At 37.4% G+C, this 17,006-nt stretch overlaps 2 protein-coding genes across 2 annotated transcripts in view; one reads left to right on the forward strand and one right to left on the reverse strand.

Moving 5' to 3' along the window:
* The window catches only part of gpa33a (glycoprotein A33 (transmembrane), paralog a), a 19,172-nt gene extending 2,594 nt beyond the window's left edge, over positions 1 to 16,578 (forward strand). Inside the window, exons 2-7 of the mRNA XM_051702082.1 lie at positions 10,734 to 10,900; positions 11,313 to 11,526; positions 13,131 to 13,295; positions 13,390 to 13,506; positions 14,544 to 14,673; positions 14,753 to 16,578. Of these exons, the coding sequence (XP_051558042.1) occupies positions 10,734 to 10,900; positions 11,313 to 11,526; positions 13,131 to 13,295; positions 13,390 to 13,506; positions 14,544 to 14,673; positions 14,753 to 15,182 (1,223 nt within the window). The 3' untranslated portion in view covers positions 15,183 to 16,578. The remainder of the gene's footprint in view (positions 1 to 10,733; positions 10,901 to 11,312; positions 11,527 to 13,130; positions 13,296 to 13,389; positions 13,507 to 14,543; positions 14,674 to 14,752) is intronic.
* The window catches only part of LOC127443464 (uncharacterized), a 231,435-nt gene that overhangs the window by 96,739 nt on the left and 117,690 nt on the right, over positions 1 to 17,006 (reverse strand). The gene's annotated exons all lie outside the window — the stretch shown is intronic.

Below are 17,006 nucleotides of genomic sequence, written 5' to 3' on the forward strand. Positions count from 1 at the left end.
ACACACATACACACACACACACGAGATACAGTGGAGAACTAAAAGACTTTTGCTTGTGTCTCCTGCTTCTCAGATGTTTCTCTTAAAGACTCAAGTAATCAGTATTACAAAAGATCTCAACAATGTCTCAAACTGTGCTCAAGATACCGAAGTCTGAGATACAAAAGATACAAAATTCTCCCAAGAGCAAATGATCTGAGCTAAACTATCCACATTTATTTTATAGTTCACTTACTGTATGGTAACAATTGACTGATTTGTGTCTGTTTTTATCTCTCCCAAAGAATTTTAGGAGAAACATCTGAGAAAGTTGATACATGATATATAGCTGAGAACTCCATTAAATCTCATGAGGTCTGAAAGAGTTGTCTAAAAGAGTTCATGATTGTTTACAAAATCTCAAACTTTATTCAAAACTCAGATTTTGTGATCTGTTTGTCTTAATGAATATTCAAATGTTTGAATCCATAGATGCATCACTCTTGTTATTTTGATAACTTTATATTTATATAAGAGTTTGGCTTATATGTAGACATTCTGTTCTTCTAAATATCTTAACAAGATACATTTACCTGAGAAGCAAAATAAGATTGTTAAGACTTGTTTTCATGGAATTTATTTCAGATATAATATATGTGTGCTGTATAATGAGGCTTCCACATGACTCAACGCTCCACTCAAGCTATTACATTTTTTTTTTTTAAATAAAAACATTTTGATGTAAAATAATCGGATGACATTATTTTATTCTACAATCAGTTCTTATTAACTCGGGTGACATTCCCTCATGAAAATGAACCATACTTTTACTACAGTAAACATAGTTTGACCATCGTATTTGTAGTAAAATCACAGTAACCACAAAATTAAAGGTTACTACAGTCATGGTTACTACAATATTACTATAGTAAAATATAGAATATCTAGTATAGTAGTATAGTATAGTGATCAAACCACAGTTAATTTTCAAAATGGTTTTACAGATAGGGTGACAACATTAAATTGAACATAAATGTATACTTAATATACAGTAGGCTAAGAAACTATAAAACAACCTATTTTAAAAAGCTGAATCAAATATATAATAATAACTGCACTAAATATTTCACTTCAAAAAAGAAGTTTTGCACGGGACTCAAGTGAATCAGTGAATCATGTATGTGAACTAGTTCATTAACCGTTCCAAAAGAACCGTGTCGTGCTGATTTCTGACTCACTAGTATAGTTATGGTTATGGTTAGGTGTAGGGGTGGGCTTTAGAGATATGGACCAATCAGGTAGCGAGAAGTAAGAATCTGGCGGGGAGTCAGATTTCAGCACAACACCGGTCAAGCGAGTCCCCAAGCGGAAGCTGTTTGTAAAGCCTTATCAAAAACATGTTATCATGTTAATCCCTATCTAATTAGAGTTCCTTGAGCGATTACTAGCTGTGCATATTGATTTAATGCTGTGTAAATATTATGTAATATTTCTTGTGGTCCAGTAATTCTGTTGAATTATTTTTCATGTTGTAATTATTATGCATGTTATGTTGTAGCCTGTATAAGTGATATAATTTTAAAATTTCAGTCAATAAAGTTATACTGAGTAAGTACATATTTGCAATTAAAATCATCTGTGTATTTAATGCCTTAACATATATTGCATAATGAATCCTAAATTTAGAAGAAAAACTTAATGTGTACATAATGTGATTTCTTTAACATTTCACTTAATATGGATCTTGCTGTCCTAAAACTATTGTTAAATAATAATAATAATAAACACCTATTTCAACATCATTACAAGACATTGAAAAGAAACCTGAGGTAATTACACTAAGGACAGCTGCGTAGGGTAAGTGCTAAACTAGCAGGCTAATCGGCTAGCGGTTATCTTGCTAAATTTAAGGTAACTGAAAATGTTTGTTTTTTTTTAGCTTCAATTATACTATTATGTGTAACATATGATTTAAAAGCCATGAAATTTATAAAGTTATATTGACAGATTTGTATAGGATTTCTAATCAAGCACTGTATCAGTATTATAAGTTCTTTGAGCCAGTAGAATCGCTGTAACATCAGATGAGGACTCGATGCCGACTGTATCTATTGCAAAGACAAATTTTGTGTTTATGCAAACTGCCCGCTAATCATTATGTGTGTTCGACTTCAACTGCACCTGTCTTTAATGATACTGCAGTCGGAGTAGGAGTTGAAAAGAAAGCTGTTAAACCGGATACTTTGCGCTACATCAGTCACGGCAGATCACGCTAAGTAGGTACAGCTGCAGCCTGGAGACCTCCAAATGGGGGCGGAATCTTCATAAGAGGGTGGGGTTACTCCAAAAAGGGGGTTGCACCAACTCCAAAAGGGTTAAGGTTAGGGAGAGGGTTAGGTTAGGGGCTCCCTATATTTTTAGTGGCAATTTGGATCTCACGCCCCTTCTCGGTCGTGCAATGTTTTCTTTCTTTTTTGCAGACAAAGAGGATGTGATAGAAATTCAGATAGACAGACGCTTGAATTTTACATATAATAACCAGAAACATTATTCATTTGAACAGGTTAAGTTCCGCTTACAGTAATACAGTGCCTGTGTGTACAAGAAGAAAGTTCGGTATAAGCCTATATTATTTTAATAACAATAAAGGAGTCAGTATTTTTTATTTATTTTGAATAGTTTTTTATGAATAAACATGATATATAAGATTAATATTGCATGAAAAGGTGACTCCAGTCAGGCTTCCTAAGCAACCAAATTGGTCCGGTTGCTAGGGAGGGTAGAGTCACATGGGGTAACCTCCTCGTGGTCGCTATAATGTGGTTCTCGCTCTCGGTGGGGCGTGTGGTGAGTTGTGCGTGGATGCCGTGGAGAATAGTGTAAAGCCTCCACACACGCCACGTCTCCGCAGTAACTTACTCAACAAGCCACGTGATAAGATGCACGGATTGACGGACTCAGACGCGGAGGCAACTGAGATTCGTCCTATGCCTCCCGGATTGAGGCGAGTCACTATGCCAACACGAGGATTTAGAGCGCATTGGGAATTGAGTATTCCACATTGGGGAGGAAAGGGGAGAAAATCAAGTTGGTGTATTTCGTGCTTGTTCATATTTAAAAGTCTTTAATTTTTTCTGGTCATTATTGGGATTTTACCCATTTTTGACTGTTGTAGCCTCTGTCTGTGCCTGTCGTAGTATGGAAAGTTTAAGAAATTTTTTAAATATTCTATAAATTGGGAGTCACGTGACGCCATGCGAAGGGCAGACGTGTGAGAGAAAGCTCTGCGCACTTTGCTAATTTTTTTAATTATTTTCTTGATATAATCCGGTGAAATTCAATACACCCAGTTACACATTTACTGTTTGAGGTAAACATGGCAAAGAAGTCAAAATCCTTGGGCTCTGGAGACATTAAAAGACACTAACGGGTTCAAGATGAAAGCCCAGACAGGCCTGTGGACTGGGGACTCGATTTGGATGGCGCGGCGAAGGAAGAAGGAATCCAGCGTCAACTGTCCAACATGTCGGTGATGTTGACGAAGGTACTTGCGGACTTGGAGGATCTCGCTGTAATACGTCGATCGATTACGGCGATGGAAAAAAATTCTCTGAGCTAGTCACAAGAGTGACTGATGTTGAGAGACGAATCGAGTATTTGGAGGTATCAGAGAGGGAATTAACCACTAATCCGCCCTCGACCAAAGTTGATTTGGAACGTGTTCTTGAAAAGCTTGAAGATCTCGAGAATAGAAACCGCAGGAATAACATTAGAATTGTTGGAATTCCTGAGCATGAGGAGGGCAGAGATATGGTGAAATTCCTAGACGAGCTTTTCCCGAGTCTGCTCGACATAACAGGCCACAAGCTGGAAATCAAGCGAGCTCACAGAGTCCCGTCTCACAGATCTGCTGAGGGAGACAGGCCCCGATCGATTCTGGCCAAATTTTTGAGATCATCCGATAAAGATCTCGCGTTGCGCCAGGCGAGGAACAAAGGAAAGCTTTCTTGGAAGAATTACAATATTTTCTTGTTCCCGGACAAGAGAGAAATGCGATCGGTTTAAGGAGTGCAAGAAACTCTTACATCAGCGGAAGATCACTTTTGCTCTGATGTTTCCGGCCAGACTGAGAATAAACACCAAGGACGGCAGCAAAGTATTTACATGTCCCAATCAGGCAATGTCTTTTATAGAAAAAATGGGTGAGTAACCATTGGATTTTCTTGTGAGTGGATTGACTCACTGTACATACTCTGGCTTTCGGAGGAAGCTGGGCACCATTTTTGTTTATTTTTGCGTTGGCTCCGCCGAGCGGCTGGAGTTTGTTTTGTTTTGTGGATTAACACTTTTCCTTAAAGAAACTTTTGCATTGACGGAAGATCACTTTTACAATGAACAGATGACCGCAAAACATCTACATGCCCACACAAAGGATGTCTTTTATAAAGTTGGCGGACTGTGTAAATCATGGGATATACTTTTATGCGGCCTCGGAGTGAATTGACTCTTGGCCATCCGAGGAACCGGGATGTGTGTTTCGTTTCCTTTTGTGCTGGTTCCACCTAGCGGTTGGAGCTTGTTTTGTTAAATAACATTACTTTGGGACAGTTATGGATGAATCTGTCAGTTCCTTGTGCTTATGGCTCCTGTTGGCTGGAGTATGATTTGTGGAGTATTTTCGTGGCACATTGTAATGATTATGTCATCTGCTGCACTCATCAGCTGACTCACTGAAGATTCGTTTGTCTGACCGAGGAAACTGAATGGCTTTATATCGGCTGGAATTTGTTTTGTGAAGGAACACACGTTCTTTGTGTTTATTCTGCCTATTGGCTGGGGTTTGTTTTACAAAATATTTGATGTTATGTAGTTTTGCCTTATAAATTTGAGAGGCAAAATTGAGCAATCTGATGGCAATATTGTTGCGGGGGCTCTCATGGACTCTTTGAGTTTAAAAGGACTGACGCCGGTTGGCGCTGTCATGCACGGGGTTAATGCGCATGTTTTTCTTTTTTCTGTTTGTTTTGTTCGGGGTTTTATTGTTGCATTAATGTTGAAATGTGGTCTTCATAATTTTGTCTTTGGCACACAATTGATTTTTTCTATTATATCAAAATGTCAAATGTTAATATGAGTGGATTGTCTCTCTCCACATGGAATGTAAATGGGTTGGGGCACCCCATAAAAAGAAGGAAGGTTATATCTTTTCTTAAATGTAAGAAATATGATATAGTGTTTCTTCAAGAAACACATCTTTCCCCGCAGGAAGCTGAAAAATTTTGGAAGATATGGGGTGGACATGTTTTCTTTAGTGTTGGCTAAAATAAGAGCAGGGGAGTCATTATAATGGCACATAAACATCTACAATTCAAATGTCTCAAACAGATTAATGATAAATTAGGAAGAGTCATTATTGTTTTAGCTGAAATTCAGGGACAAAGTCTTATTTTGGCTAATATTTACGCACCTAAAGTTGATGATCAGGGCTTTTTTATAGATCTTGAAGGGATGTTGCAAACCACTGGCACCCCTCATGATATAATATTGGGAGGAGACTTTAATCTTTTGATGGACTCAGTCCTTGATCATAGTGAAGCAAAAGTGTGTAAACCCCCTAGAGCAACATTGACGCTTCATAGGATGTGTTAAAATCTTGGTCTTTTGGATATCTGGAGACTTTTGAACCCATCTGGTAGAGACTATACATTTTTTTTCATCAGTCCGTAAGATTTATTCTAGAATAGGTTTTTTTTTTTTATATCCAAATCCCTCATTTCATCTGTTGTTGATTGCTCAATTGGAAACATTTTAGTCTCAGATCACACCCTGGTGAGTTTAGAGATGTTGCCACATATGGAGAAAAATAAATCATATAGTTGGCACCTTAATGTGTCCCTTTTGCAAAATCCTGAATTCCAACAAATGTTAAAGACTGAAATCAATGTTTATATGGAGACCAACTGGTCCTCAGTATCCTCTGTGGGCGTGGCTTGGGAGGCACTTAAGGCGGTTCTTAGGGGCCGGATCATACAGTATGCCTCATTCACCAAAAAATCCAAAGCACAAGAACTCGTGGAGTTGGAAGGAAATATTAAAAGCGCTGTATGTCATCTGATGGCCTCAGAGAATTGACCCGATTGAAATACAGATATAACACTATTTTGTCATTTTGGCTATTCACGGCAAGACAGTCATATTTTGAGTAGGGGGACAAAGCAGGGAAGCTTTTGGCTAGATATATACCATTTTTCTACCATTCCCTCAGTGAAATCTGCTGGTGATGAAATATTTACCTCGGCCATTGATATTAATAATGCTTTTAAAGAATTCTATCTTGATCTTTATAGTTCCACGTCTTCGTCTACTGATGAAGATATTAGAAACTTTGTGGAACCATTAGATCTCCCTAAACTGAAGACTGAGCAAAAAAAAAAAGACTGAGATAACCTTGGAGGAGCTTGACGAGGTAATTAAGTCCCTACCTACTGGCAAGGCTCTGGGGACAGATGGTTTTGCTGCTGAGTTTTTTTAGATCTTATGCTACAGAACTGGCTCCACTTTTGTTAGAAGTTTATACGAAATCATTAAAGAATGGAAAGCTTCTGCCAACCATGATACAAGCCCGGATCAGTCTGATTCTTAAAAAGCGTCCAATCTCCCTGATCCAACTAGATGTAAAAATTTTGTCAAAAATTTTGGCTAACCGATTAAGTAAAGTTATGACATCTCTTATACATATAGATCAGGTGGGGTTTATTCGGGGCCGTAGCTCTTCTGATAACATTAGGTGTTTCATCAATATCATGTGGTCAGTGGCGAACGATCAGGCTCCGATCGCTGCCATCTCACTTGACGCCGAAAAGACATTTGAAATGGTAGAATGGGATTATCTTTTTAAGATTTTGGAAATGTATGGGTTCGGGAATACATTTATTGGTTGGATTAATTTACTTTATAAACACCCTGTAGCAGCGGTGCAAACAAATGGATTAATTTCAGATTATTTTACTTTGGATAGGGGCACCCGGCAGGGTTGCCCTCTTTCCCCATTATTGTTCTGTCTTGCCCTGGAACCATTAGCAGCCGCGATAAGAAAGGAGGATGATTTTCCAGGGGTGGTGGCAGGAGGTGTGGCGCTTAAGCTTCTGCTTTACACAGATGATATTTTATTATTTGTCTCTGACCCCACTAGATCTATGCCTTGCCTCCACAGAATTATTAATTCCTTTTCCAAGTTCTCAGGATACAAAGTCAATTGGTCTAAATCTGAAGCTTTGGCTCTGACAGCGTACTGTCCAGTAACGGCTTTTCAGCCGGGCATCTTCCAATGGCCCAAACAGGGCATTAAGTATTTGGAGATTTTATTCCCAACAAATTTATGTGATTTAGTTAGAGTTAATTTCGACCCTTTAATTAAAAGGTTTTCAAATGATGTGGGCAGGTGGGCTTCATTACATTTATCTATGATTGGGAAGGTTAATGTTATTAAAATTAATTGTATTCCAAAATTTAACTACCTGTTACAATCTCTCCCTGTAGATGTCCCCCTCTCTTATTTCAAGCAATTTGATAACATAGTGAAGTCCATCATTTGAAATGGTAAATGTCCCAGATTGCATTTTAATAAGTTACATAAGCCGATTGACAAAGGTGGGTTAGGCCTACCCAAGATTTTGTTTTATTATTATGTGTTCAGTCTCAGACATTTGGCTCATTGGTCGCTTCCACCTGAGAGAGCCCCTCCTTGGTTTGTTATTGAACAGGCAGTTCTTGCCCTTATTTTGCCATTACAAAGCATCTCTATCAAACTAATCGGAAAAGTTTAGTTACACCCAGTTATTTCGCATTTACACTCGGTATGGACTAAAGTGTCCAGATTGTTTAAATTGGACACTTATTTAAATGTTGCCTCGAGCATATGGCACAATTGTGTATTGACAGGTCCCCTTTCTGCTGGCCAGAGTGGATTGTGAGGGGGGTTGCTACACTCGGTGACCTATATGAAAGTGGAGTGTTGAGATCGCTTGAAAACTTGGTCCAACATTTTGGGATTCCCAGACCTCAGTTTTATAGGTATTTACAACTGCGCCACCTGCTCTGTACTATTTTTGGGAGTAGCACACATCCCCCTAAGGAGGCAGATGCTTTGGGAGAGGTGATTACTGCTTTTGGAAAAGGTCATGAGGCATCAGTGTATTACTCCCTGTTAATTCAGAGTCTGGGGGACGGAGCTTCAACTTCTCTCAAGAGATTATGGGAGAAAGATTTAAACTTGGTATTGGAGGAGGGAGTGTGGGCTAGGATTCTTAAAAATGTTAAGTCTGCATCTAGAGATGCAAGGGTGCGTCTTATACAATTAAAAATTTTGCATAGATTTTATTGGACCCCCTATAGACTGTATAGGCTTGGTCTTAAAGTCACACCCACCTGCTGGAGATGCCAGTCGGAGGATGGAGACATGGCCCATGTTTTTTGGTGGTGTATCGAGATCCAGAAATTCTGGTCGAAGGTTCAGAATTTTGTGTGCGACATGGTGGGCACTCGGGTTTCGTTTTGCCCCAAACTTTGTATTCTGGGTGATGGGGCGATCATAGATGTGGGGGATGGCCATATTGAGAACAGGGTTCTGACCTGTGTGATGATCACCAGGCAGGTTATTTTGAGGGGTTGGAGGTGGTGCACGGAGATGGGGAGGGTAGCGGCTTATGAGGAGGTGTCATTGGGAAGACGGGGTGATTTAGATTTGTTTTTCCAGAAATGGGGCAGGTATTTGGAATTTTGGGGGGGCTCTCAGGTGGGGTGTGGAGAGAGTATTGTAGTATATTTTTTAAGAGAATATGATTATTATGTGTGTATATGTATGTGTATGTATGTATGTATATATATATATATATATATATATATATATATGTATGTGTGTGTATGTGTATGTATATATTTACTTATGTGTGACCACAAGATTGTTTTTTGGGGAGGCGGGGTTGTGGGGTTTAAATGTTTTGTGTGTGTGTATATATATATATATATATATATATATATATATATATATATATATATATATATATATATATATATATATGTGTGTGTGTGTGTGTGTGTGTGTTTGTGTTGTGTGTGTGTGTTTCTTGTTATTATAAGATTTATTAAAAAATGTTAATTACAAAAAAAATATTAAATAAATAGGTTTTAAAAACTATCGACCAATTAATCGGTTATCAGCCTATTCGACGACCTTAGTTATTGGTATCGGCAAAATCCACTATTGTTCGACCTCTAATTTTTGGCATCCTATATAGTAGGGAAGTATGGGTATTTGGAAGCAGTGAAAATTTCTAAACAGCATACTGTATATTGCGTCAAGGCAGATGCCAATCAATTTGCACAGTGCTGCATGAAGTCAAACACATCTACAGTGGGTATCCAACCAGAATGACCCTTAACATCATGGGAATTAACCCTGTGGTAAAACTTTAAATACATGTGAGACACAAAATCACCACCAGGAGACACAAAAGGACACTTTTGGCACCACAGTTTTTTTGGCACCATCATGTGAAGAAAGTGAGTTATTATGATTAACATTATTAATATATTTTTTTGTATTGTATTTTTTACATTTTGATGGGTAGAAGACAATCTAACAATGATTAGTTATGTCATGAATTGGTATACAGAAGAAAGAAAAGCTAGAATGTCAGCCTTTTTCAATAAATGAATAAATGAATACATATTGGTTATTTAATTATCTTCCTGTAAATCAAAACGAATATACACTGTGAACATTCATAATTTTATGAGTTAGCCCTACTGAAAACAACAACAACAACATGCATTTAATTAATGGCATTAACCTATACCAGGTAGTCGGTAGTGAAAGACCAAAATACAGTGGTTCAAACCCCACTCATAAGCGTAATGAAATATATATATGTTATTATATGTGATGTGCCTTTAAAGTTGGTTGGAGTAGAGAAAAGCTCTCCTTTGAATATACACATGTGGACTGACGAGGTAAATTATTCAGCACTCGTGCAAACGGTTGTTGGATTGAATCTCGCTTTTCTTATCTTATTGTTTGCAATAAATACACATTTGACCATATATAATAACATTTGATATTACTGAAGTGAATTTCAACATTCAAAACAAATGCAGAAATTATTTCAGCATTGTGTGTTTTTGATTTGCATTTCATCCCATTTTGAGCGGTGGCTGTACTGACACTCTGTCCTGTAAGATTATTGTTGGTCATTTGATTTTAAACTGTTTATTATTTATACATTTAACCTTATATTTGTCAACATGATTGTGTTTTAAAAGGTAAAACCATAGGTAGTACAGTCACATAGTGTTGCAGCATTCATGATTATATGATAAAGATTATGAGTCAACTTAATTAAATATATTAGCTTCGAAAAGTCAGTGACAATGAGGTCACAGTTTAAATTGTTTGAATGAGTGTCATGCTACAACGCTTGATAGAAGTGCAGTGCTGCGCTAGGGGTTACCCTAACCCTAACCCTGACATGAGACATGTGGAAGCCCCTTATATCTACTTTATATGATATGAGTTTTATTTTTTACTTGTCTTAAGCATAAAAAATCTGATTATATTCAAGATATATTCTGTGAAAACTAATTTTAATATCTGTGGTGCAATGTTAAATGCATATAAACATACAGTTTATAATGTCTTCACATGTGTGTGTCTGTGTGTGTGTGTGTGTGTGTGTGTGTGTGTGTGTGTTTCACAGGACTATACATGACTTTGGGCATGAATGTGGACATACCACAGAAAGAATATAAGATCGCGAGGGGTGATAATGTGACGATCCCGTGCACATTCAAGCCTCCAGGGCCCGATCTGTCTGTCATTGTGACATGGTCCAGTATAGATCTTGAAGCTCCAGATAATCCTTCGGTACTACATTGATCTGAATTAAACTACATCAGCTTCATTCAGTACAGAACTCGAATGTCTAATATCAGATTTGGGATGTTTCTAATTTCTTCTTTACTGCATACATTTGGGCTTTATTTTAACATTAGCTCAAACATTACACTGACTGTATACTGATAGTGTTCACTTATATTTCAGTATAAATATGGATCTTAACTCGGATGTAATATTTATATGTTTTCACACTAGTTATGTTAATTCCAGTGCTATGGCCCAATCCAGACGGCTTTATTATATTATTACTCAGATCCAGGATTCATATCAAATTTCCAAACTGTTCCCACAACAGCAAATCAATGCCATCTGGACACTCATCTGCAAACAATGCCTGTAGTCTAGACTGAACTGTTGATTTTCTCCTCTATCTTTACAGAAAACTATCCTCACTTACTTCAATCCCATTAAAATTACAGTAACCAAAGCATATAAAGGCCGTGCATCTCTTCAACACGATATCCTTAAAGGATTCGCCAACCTGCAGTTGAGTACGGTCACCAGCGCTGACACGCGCAATTATGAGTGTAAAGTTCAAGTTGAGGCCGACGAGGATGGCAGCCTGTCTGATACAGCCAAACTCATTGTGTTGGGTAAGAACTCTTCTGAGAGAGATTTATCAATATTTAGAGACCTCATGACATCAAAATTACAGAAGCTAGTACGGTTACATATGATTTCCTGATTCAATGTGATTCTGATTCTATTTGATTCAATTCTGATTAATTTATGTATTGTATGGGAATACAGTTATACCCAGTAATGAGACCAGCGTGAACAATGAAGACCAGGAGTCAAAGTTGAAGTTTCAATCAATAGAGAGAGAGTTTACTGAAGACAAAGTTCTCCACATTTCCAAAGGCAAAGACAGAAACAGAAAATGAGTTGAGGATCTAACCTTGAGTTAACTTAGATTACAGAAACAACCATAAATATGGGCAAATGCAAATTAATTGACATCATCTCTTTCAAGTACAAGGTTCTGATTAACCATACAGGTATCTACAGAAACTATCCAAATATGGTGAACTGTTGATCTACGCAGAACATGTTATTGAGAAACATAACACTGATTAGGTGGAACTAAGAAGTCTCTGTTGGTCCACAGATGAGGGTCAAAAGTGATCGTAAATCCGACAGGACTCTTCTTCTTTTAGACATGGGACCTTAGGGTGACTGATCATCTCACCAAATCACCTGACCCCCATCACTTCAACAATTCCTGTAATCGATTTAGATAAAGACTATAAGAGAGATTGAGAAATGTAAAGAACAAAAAAGAAAATACTGCATCTTAAGAGAAAGAAGAGACTGTATCTTCTTAACGCTGGATGTCATCGAGAATCAGGCTGAATGTTTTTCTCTCCTAGAACAAACATTGAGATAACTCACAGCTCTCACTACACACTTTTAGGGCTTAGTATTAAAGTATTTTACAGTAATAAAATAAGAACAAATAACAATCAATAGAACAAATAAAAAACAATACCAAAAAAGATTTAAAAAAAGAAAACAGTAAATGAAACAGCAGTCTCAAGTATTCAAGTAAACATTAAGACAAAAGTAATGAAATATAAAATAACTACTTTAATTAATGGTCTTTACTATGATTATAGTACATAAATACTTTTTAAAGCCACTAAAGTTATCCAGTCAAGAGCAGTGAATGGTTTTCTTGTTTTCTTGTAGTTTGATTATTATTAATGACATAATAGGTCTATTATGATGCATTCCACTCCAAGTCCAGCTGTTTACGTTCATATTAGACATAAATGACTGTGTTTACATTAATACCTCACTAAGACCGACATTTTCCCTGAATTGTGAAGTGTTGTGATTTTAGGAATTGATATGGGATTGTTCAATTGAATATCGTGATTAATCAGACAGTCGAATCATGGCTGTGATGTAAACTAATGGCTATTGGCTATTTAAAAAAGGGACAAGCCCTTTCGAAATGTCCCTCCTCAACTTTGAGTTTTAACAGGAAATACATCAATACAGAAACAAAAAGCCATTTCATGGGGTCTTTATTATAAAATGATTTCAATAGGGAATGTATATTTCATCATTTGAAGATGTTTTGCTGTGAGTATCATGTGACAGGTGAAGGTGAGATTGCTGTGAATCAGAGTGGAATCTTTTAATAATGAACATTAAAGCCCATTCTCTGAATGTTCTTGTTTTTGTTCAACAGTGGCTCCATCACCTCCCGACTGTAAAGTTGTTGGAGTAGCAGAATTTGGCCAGAACATCAATCTCACCTGTTTCTCTCAAGAGGGCACTCCGAAACCCGTCTACAAGTGGCAAAGTCATAATGTCAATAACATTCCTCGTCCAAACCCGCCAAAGGCCACCGACCGTACGTTCAGTTCTGTGTGTGATAATATGTTTGTATATTCTTAAACAGAACCGTGTTTTCCTATATCACATCAAGTCTGTTGATCTCTGTTTAGAAAATGGAGTTTTATCACTCTACAATATTTCCCAAGACACGTCTGGTTACTACATTTGCACATCCACCAATGAGATCAGATCGGCAAAGTGTAATCTGACGCTGGCCGTCATGCCACGTAAGATCAGCAGCTATGACACTTCCCTTTTTACACAAATATCTCAGCTGTGATAACATATCATTACAAACTAAACCAATTCTGCCTCTTCTCTTCTCATCTAATTTCTTCTCTTCTCTTTTCTTCTCGATTCGTCTCATCTCTTCTCATCTTGTCTCTTCTTGACTTGTCTCATCTCTTCTCTTTGTCTCTTCTCATCTCGTCTCTTCTCGACTTGTTTCATCTCTTCTTGTCTCTTCTCTTGTCATCATGTTCCTTCTCCTATTCTCATCTTTTGTCATCTCTGCTCTTTGTCTCTTCTTGTCTTTTCTCTTATCATCTTGTCTCTACTTGACTCGTCTCTCGTTGCCTCATCTATTCTCTTCTCATCTTGTCTCTTCTCTTCTTTTCTCTTCTCATCTTGTCTCTTCTTGACTCGTCTCATCTTTTGTCCTCTCGTCCTTTGACTCCTCTTCTCTTTGTCTCTTTTTGTCTCTTCTGTTCTCATCTCGTCTCTTCTCATCTTGTCTCATCTTGACTTCTCCTATTCTTGTCTTTTGTCATCTCTTCTCTTTGTCTCTTCTCTTCTTGTTTTTTCTCATCGTATCTCTTATCTTCTCATCTTGTCTTTTCTTAACTTGGCTCTTCTTTTGTCCTCTCATCTTTGGCATCTCTTCTCTTATCTTGTCTCTTCTCATCTTGTCTCTTCTTGACTCGTCTCTTTTTTTGTCATCTCTTCTCATCTTGTCTCTTCTCAAATTGGCTCATCTTTTGTCCTTGTCTTTTGATGTCTCTTCTTTTTGTCTCTTCTTATCTCTTCTCTTCTTATCTTGTCTCATCTCTTCTTGTCTCTTCTCTTCTCATCTTGTTCCTTCTATACTCATCTCTTGTTGTCTCTTCTCTTCTTGTCTTGACTCATCTCATCCTATTTTGTCTTTCCTTGTCTGGTCTTTTCATGTCTGATCTCGCATATTTTCTTGTGTCTCATCACTTTTTGTCTCGTCTTCTCTTCATCATGTCTGCCGTTCTCTCTCGCTGGTTGTAATCATCTCCTGTAGCGTCCATGAACATTGCATCCACAGCTGGTATAATCGCAGCAATTGTGGCTGCAATTGTGATTTTGGGGATCATCATCTTCTGCTGTCGTCGCTGCAAGAGGAAGGAGAAGGAGGAGGAATACGCCATGGGGTACGCTAACAGAAGATGAACATCTCAGCCACCATATGCTCAAACGTCTGCTAATGTTTCCCTCTGTGTTGTTTGACAGATCTCCTGAAGGAGGCGAGTTCACTGACAAGGAGCCTGATGGAAAAGCTGATGGTCATGAGGAACATGTCAACTATGAGGAGGAACGTCGTGTGAAAAGCGCAGTCAAGCCTCAAGATCCACGCGACGACCGAAGCGAGAGAAGCTATGGTCGCCGAAGCGATTACGATGACCGGAAAGATCAGTACTCCGACAAGCAAGATGACCGCCGAGAGAGGTATGATCGCGATGACCATTACGATGATCGTCGAGATCGCTATGATGATCGCAGCGATCGCTATGACGACCGTCGGGACCGCTACGATGATCGCTATGCTGACCGGCGGGATTACAATGACGATCGCAATAGTGATCGCTACTCTGATCACTACGACAGTCGCGACAGACCGCCGAGTGTTCCGCTTAATAAACCCAAAGTCCCACGGAGCTAAGTTCAGTTAACGCTTTATGCTGTTTGTTAAAGTACATAGATGATGGAAAATTAGATCTATCCTGAGATTTTAAGGAATGAAAGGCTTTTATTAATGTAGGCTTCTACTGAACAAACCAGCCAACACATATCTAAATTGCAAGCATATTTTCACAGTCTCTTAAGTGTTTATTTTGTAAAACAAGAAATTGACACAGTAAAATCTTTTTAATTTGTATATAAGCAGGACAACTGAGTAGCTTATTGGCTTGATGTATATCGATTTTACTGATTGTGAAACACCATTATGTTTGAATACCTCTTATCGTAGGTATTGCTTATCAACATATGTACATGTATTTCTTTATTTTTAGACTTTGTGTAATATTTTCACTCTTCATTTAGTAGATATTGCTCCCAGCTGGTCATCTATTGTCCTATAAAGTGTTTCTCAGTACAGAATGCTGATGGACTCTTGATTCTCTTATGAAAGTGGCCTGATTGTTTCTTGATGACTGAATGGAATGATTGTAAGCGACAATCTTTGAGTTTCCTGCAGGCCATTTTGATTTCACCTATAATTAAATTCTTTTTTTTATTTTTTTATTCTGAAACAGTTAACTTTGATCTCAGAGGAAATGTATTTGCAAGAGAATGTGAACATACATTTACTGATTAATATAAATAGACACAAATAATCATATTGTTTTTTGTATTTGATTTTTATTGTTTTGATTGATTTTTACATTATATATTCTGATCATGTTTCCAGTGAAGTGTGTTTATAAGCTTTTATATGAGAATCATTAAATGCATGTTTCAGAAATGAAAAATATTGGAGACCAGGTCTAGTTGTCACATCTTTTATATCAGTGTATATTTTATATCAGAGTAGGGTTAGTTTGAAAGTCAGTTATTGTATAAGACACTTATACAATAAGACCTTAAAGTCAAGATACAGTTCAATGAACACACGTTGACTCCTGAAGTGGGGCATGTTGTCACATATGAGAATCTGCTGTTTGACTGGAGAAGAATATATTTAAGATATGAAAATGAAAAACCATCCTCCTTTTCAGTTTTAACCTTCTGAGACCCGAGCGTGACTGCTGTGTGCATTTTCCATTTACCTTTTTGATTTGTAACTAGTGGCACCAAATAAACAAGCAAAAAAATAAAAATAATAATAATATGTGGACAGTGGGACTAAGTTTTAAATAATATCAAGCTATAGAAAGTCAGATTTTTTCATCAAATAGTTGATTATGTTTCCAGGAGTGTTGATTATTCATGTTTTTGAGACGTTACAGACATTACATCAGAAATTATCATAATTAATTCTGATTCAAAGTAATGCCCAGCATCATCCAATCACTGTCAATCATGTTAAAATAAAATGATACATTATAAATTCTGAATCTATGTACTGATTATCATTGTCACATGTCTGTCAAACATGTTGAGTGATCCAAACATCATCTGCAGCCTGAAACTGAACTTTTGATCAGATTTTAGGAGTGAATGCACTTAACTGCATAGAGAGCTATAGGATGCTCCCTTGCTCCCTATTTAGTGAATGACTTAACCTCCAGTGTGCTGTCTGTCTGCACTGGTCTCAGAACAGTTTCAAATGCACCTTATTTTTTATGAATGACCCACAGATGTGTTAGAGTTCAAAGATATTCAAAATAAATAACATGTTTTTGAGGGAATAATGTCCGAAAAGCCATGTATGTGGACATCATGTTTATCAGCGCGCTGACAAGCGAAAAATGAACAGATTTTTTTTTTTTTTGGTGTGATTTTTCTCCCTTTTTCTCCCCAATTTGGAACGCCCAATTCCCAA

This window comes from Myxocyprinus asiaticus, chromosome 7, assembly GCF_019703515.2.
Source record: "Myxocyprinus asiaticus isolate MX2 ecotype Aquarium Trade chromosome 7, UBuf_Myxa_2, whole genome shotgun sequence".
NCBI lineage: Eukaryota > Metazoa > Chordata > Actinopteri > Cypriniformes > Catostomidae > Myxocyprinus > Myxocyprinus asiaticus.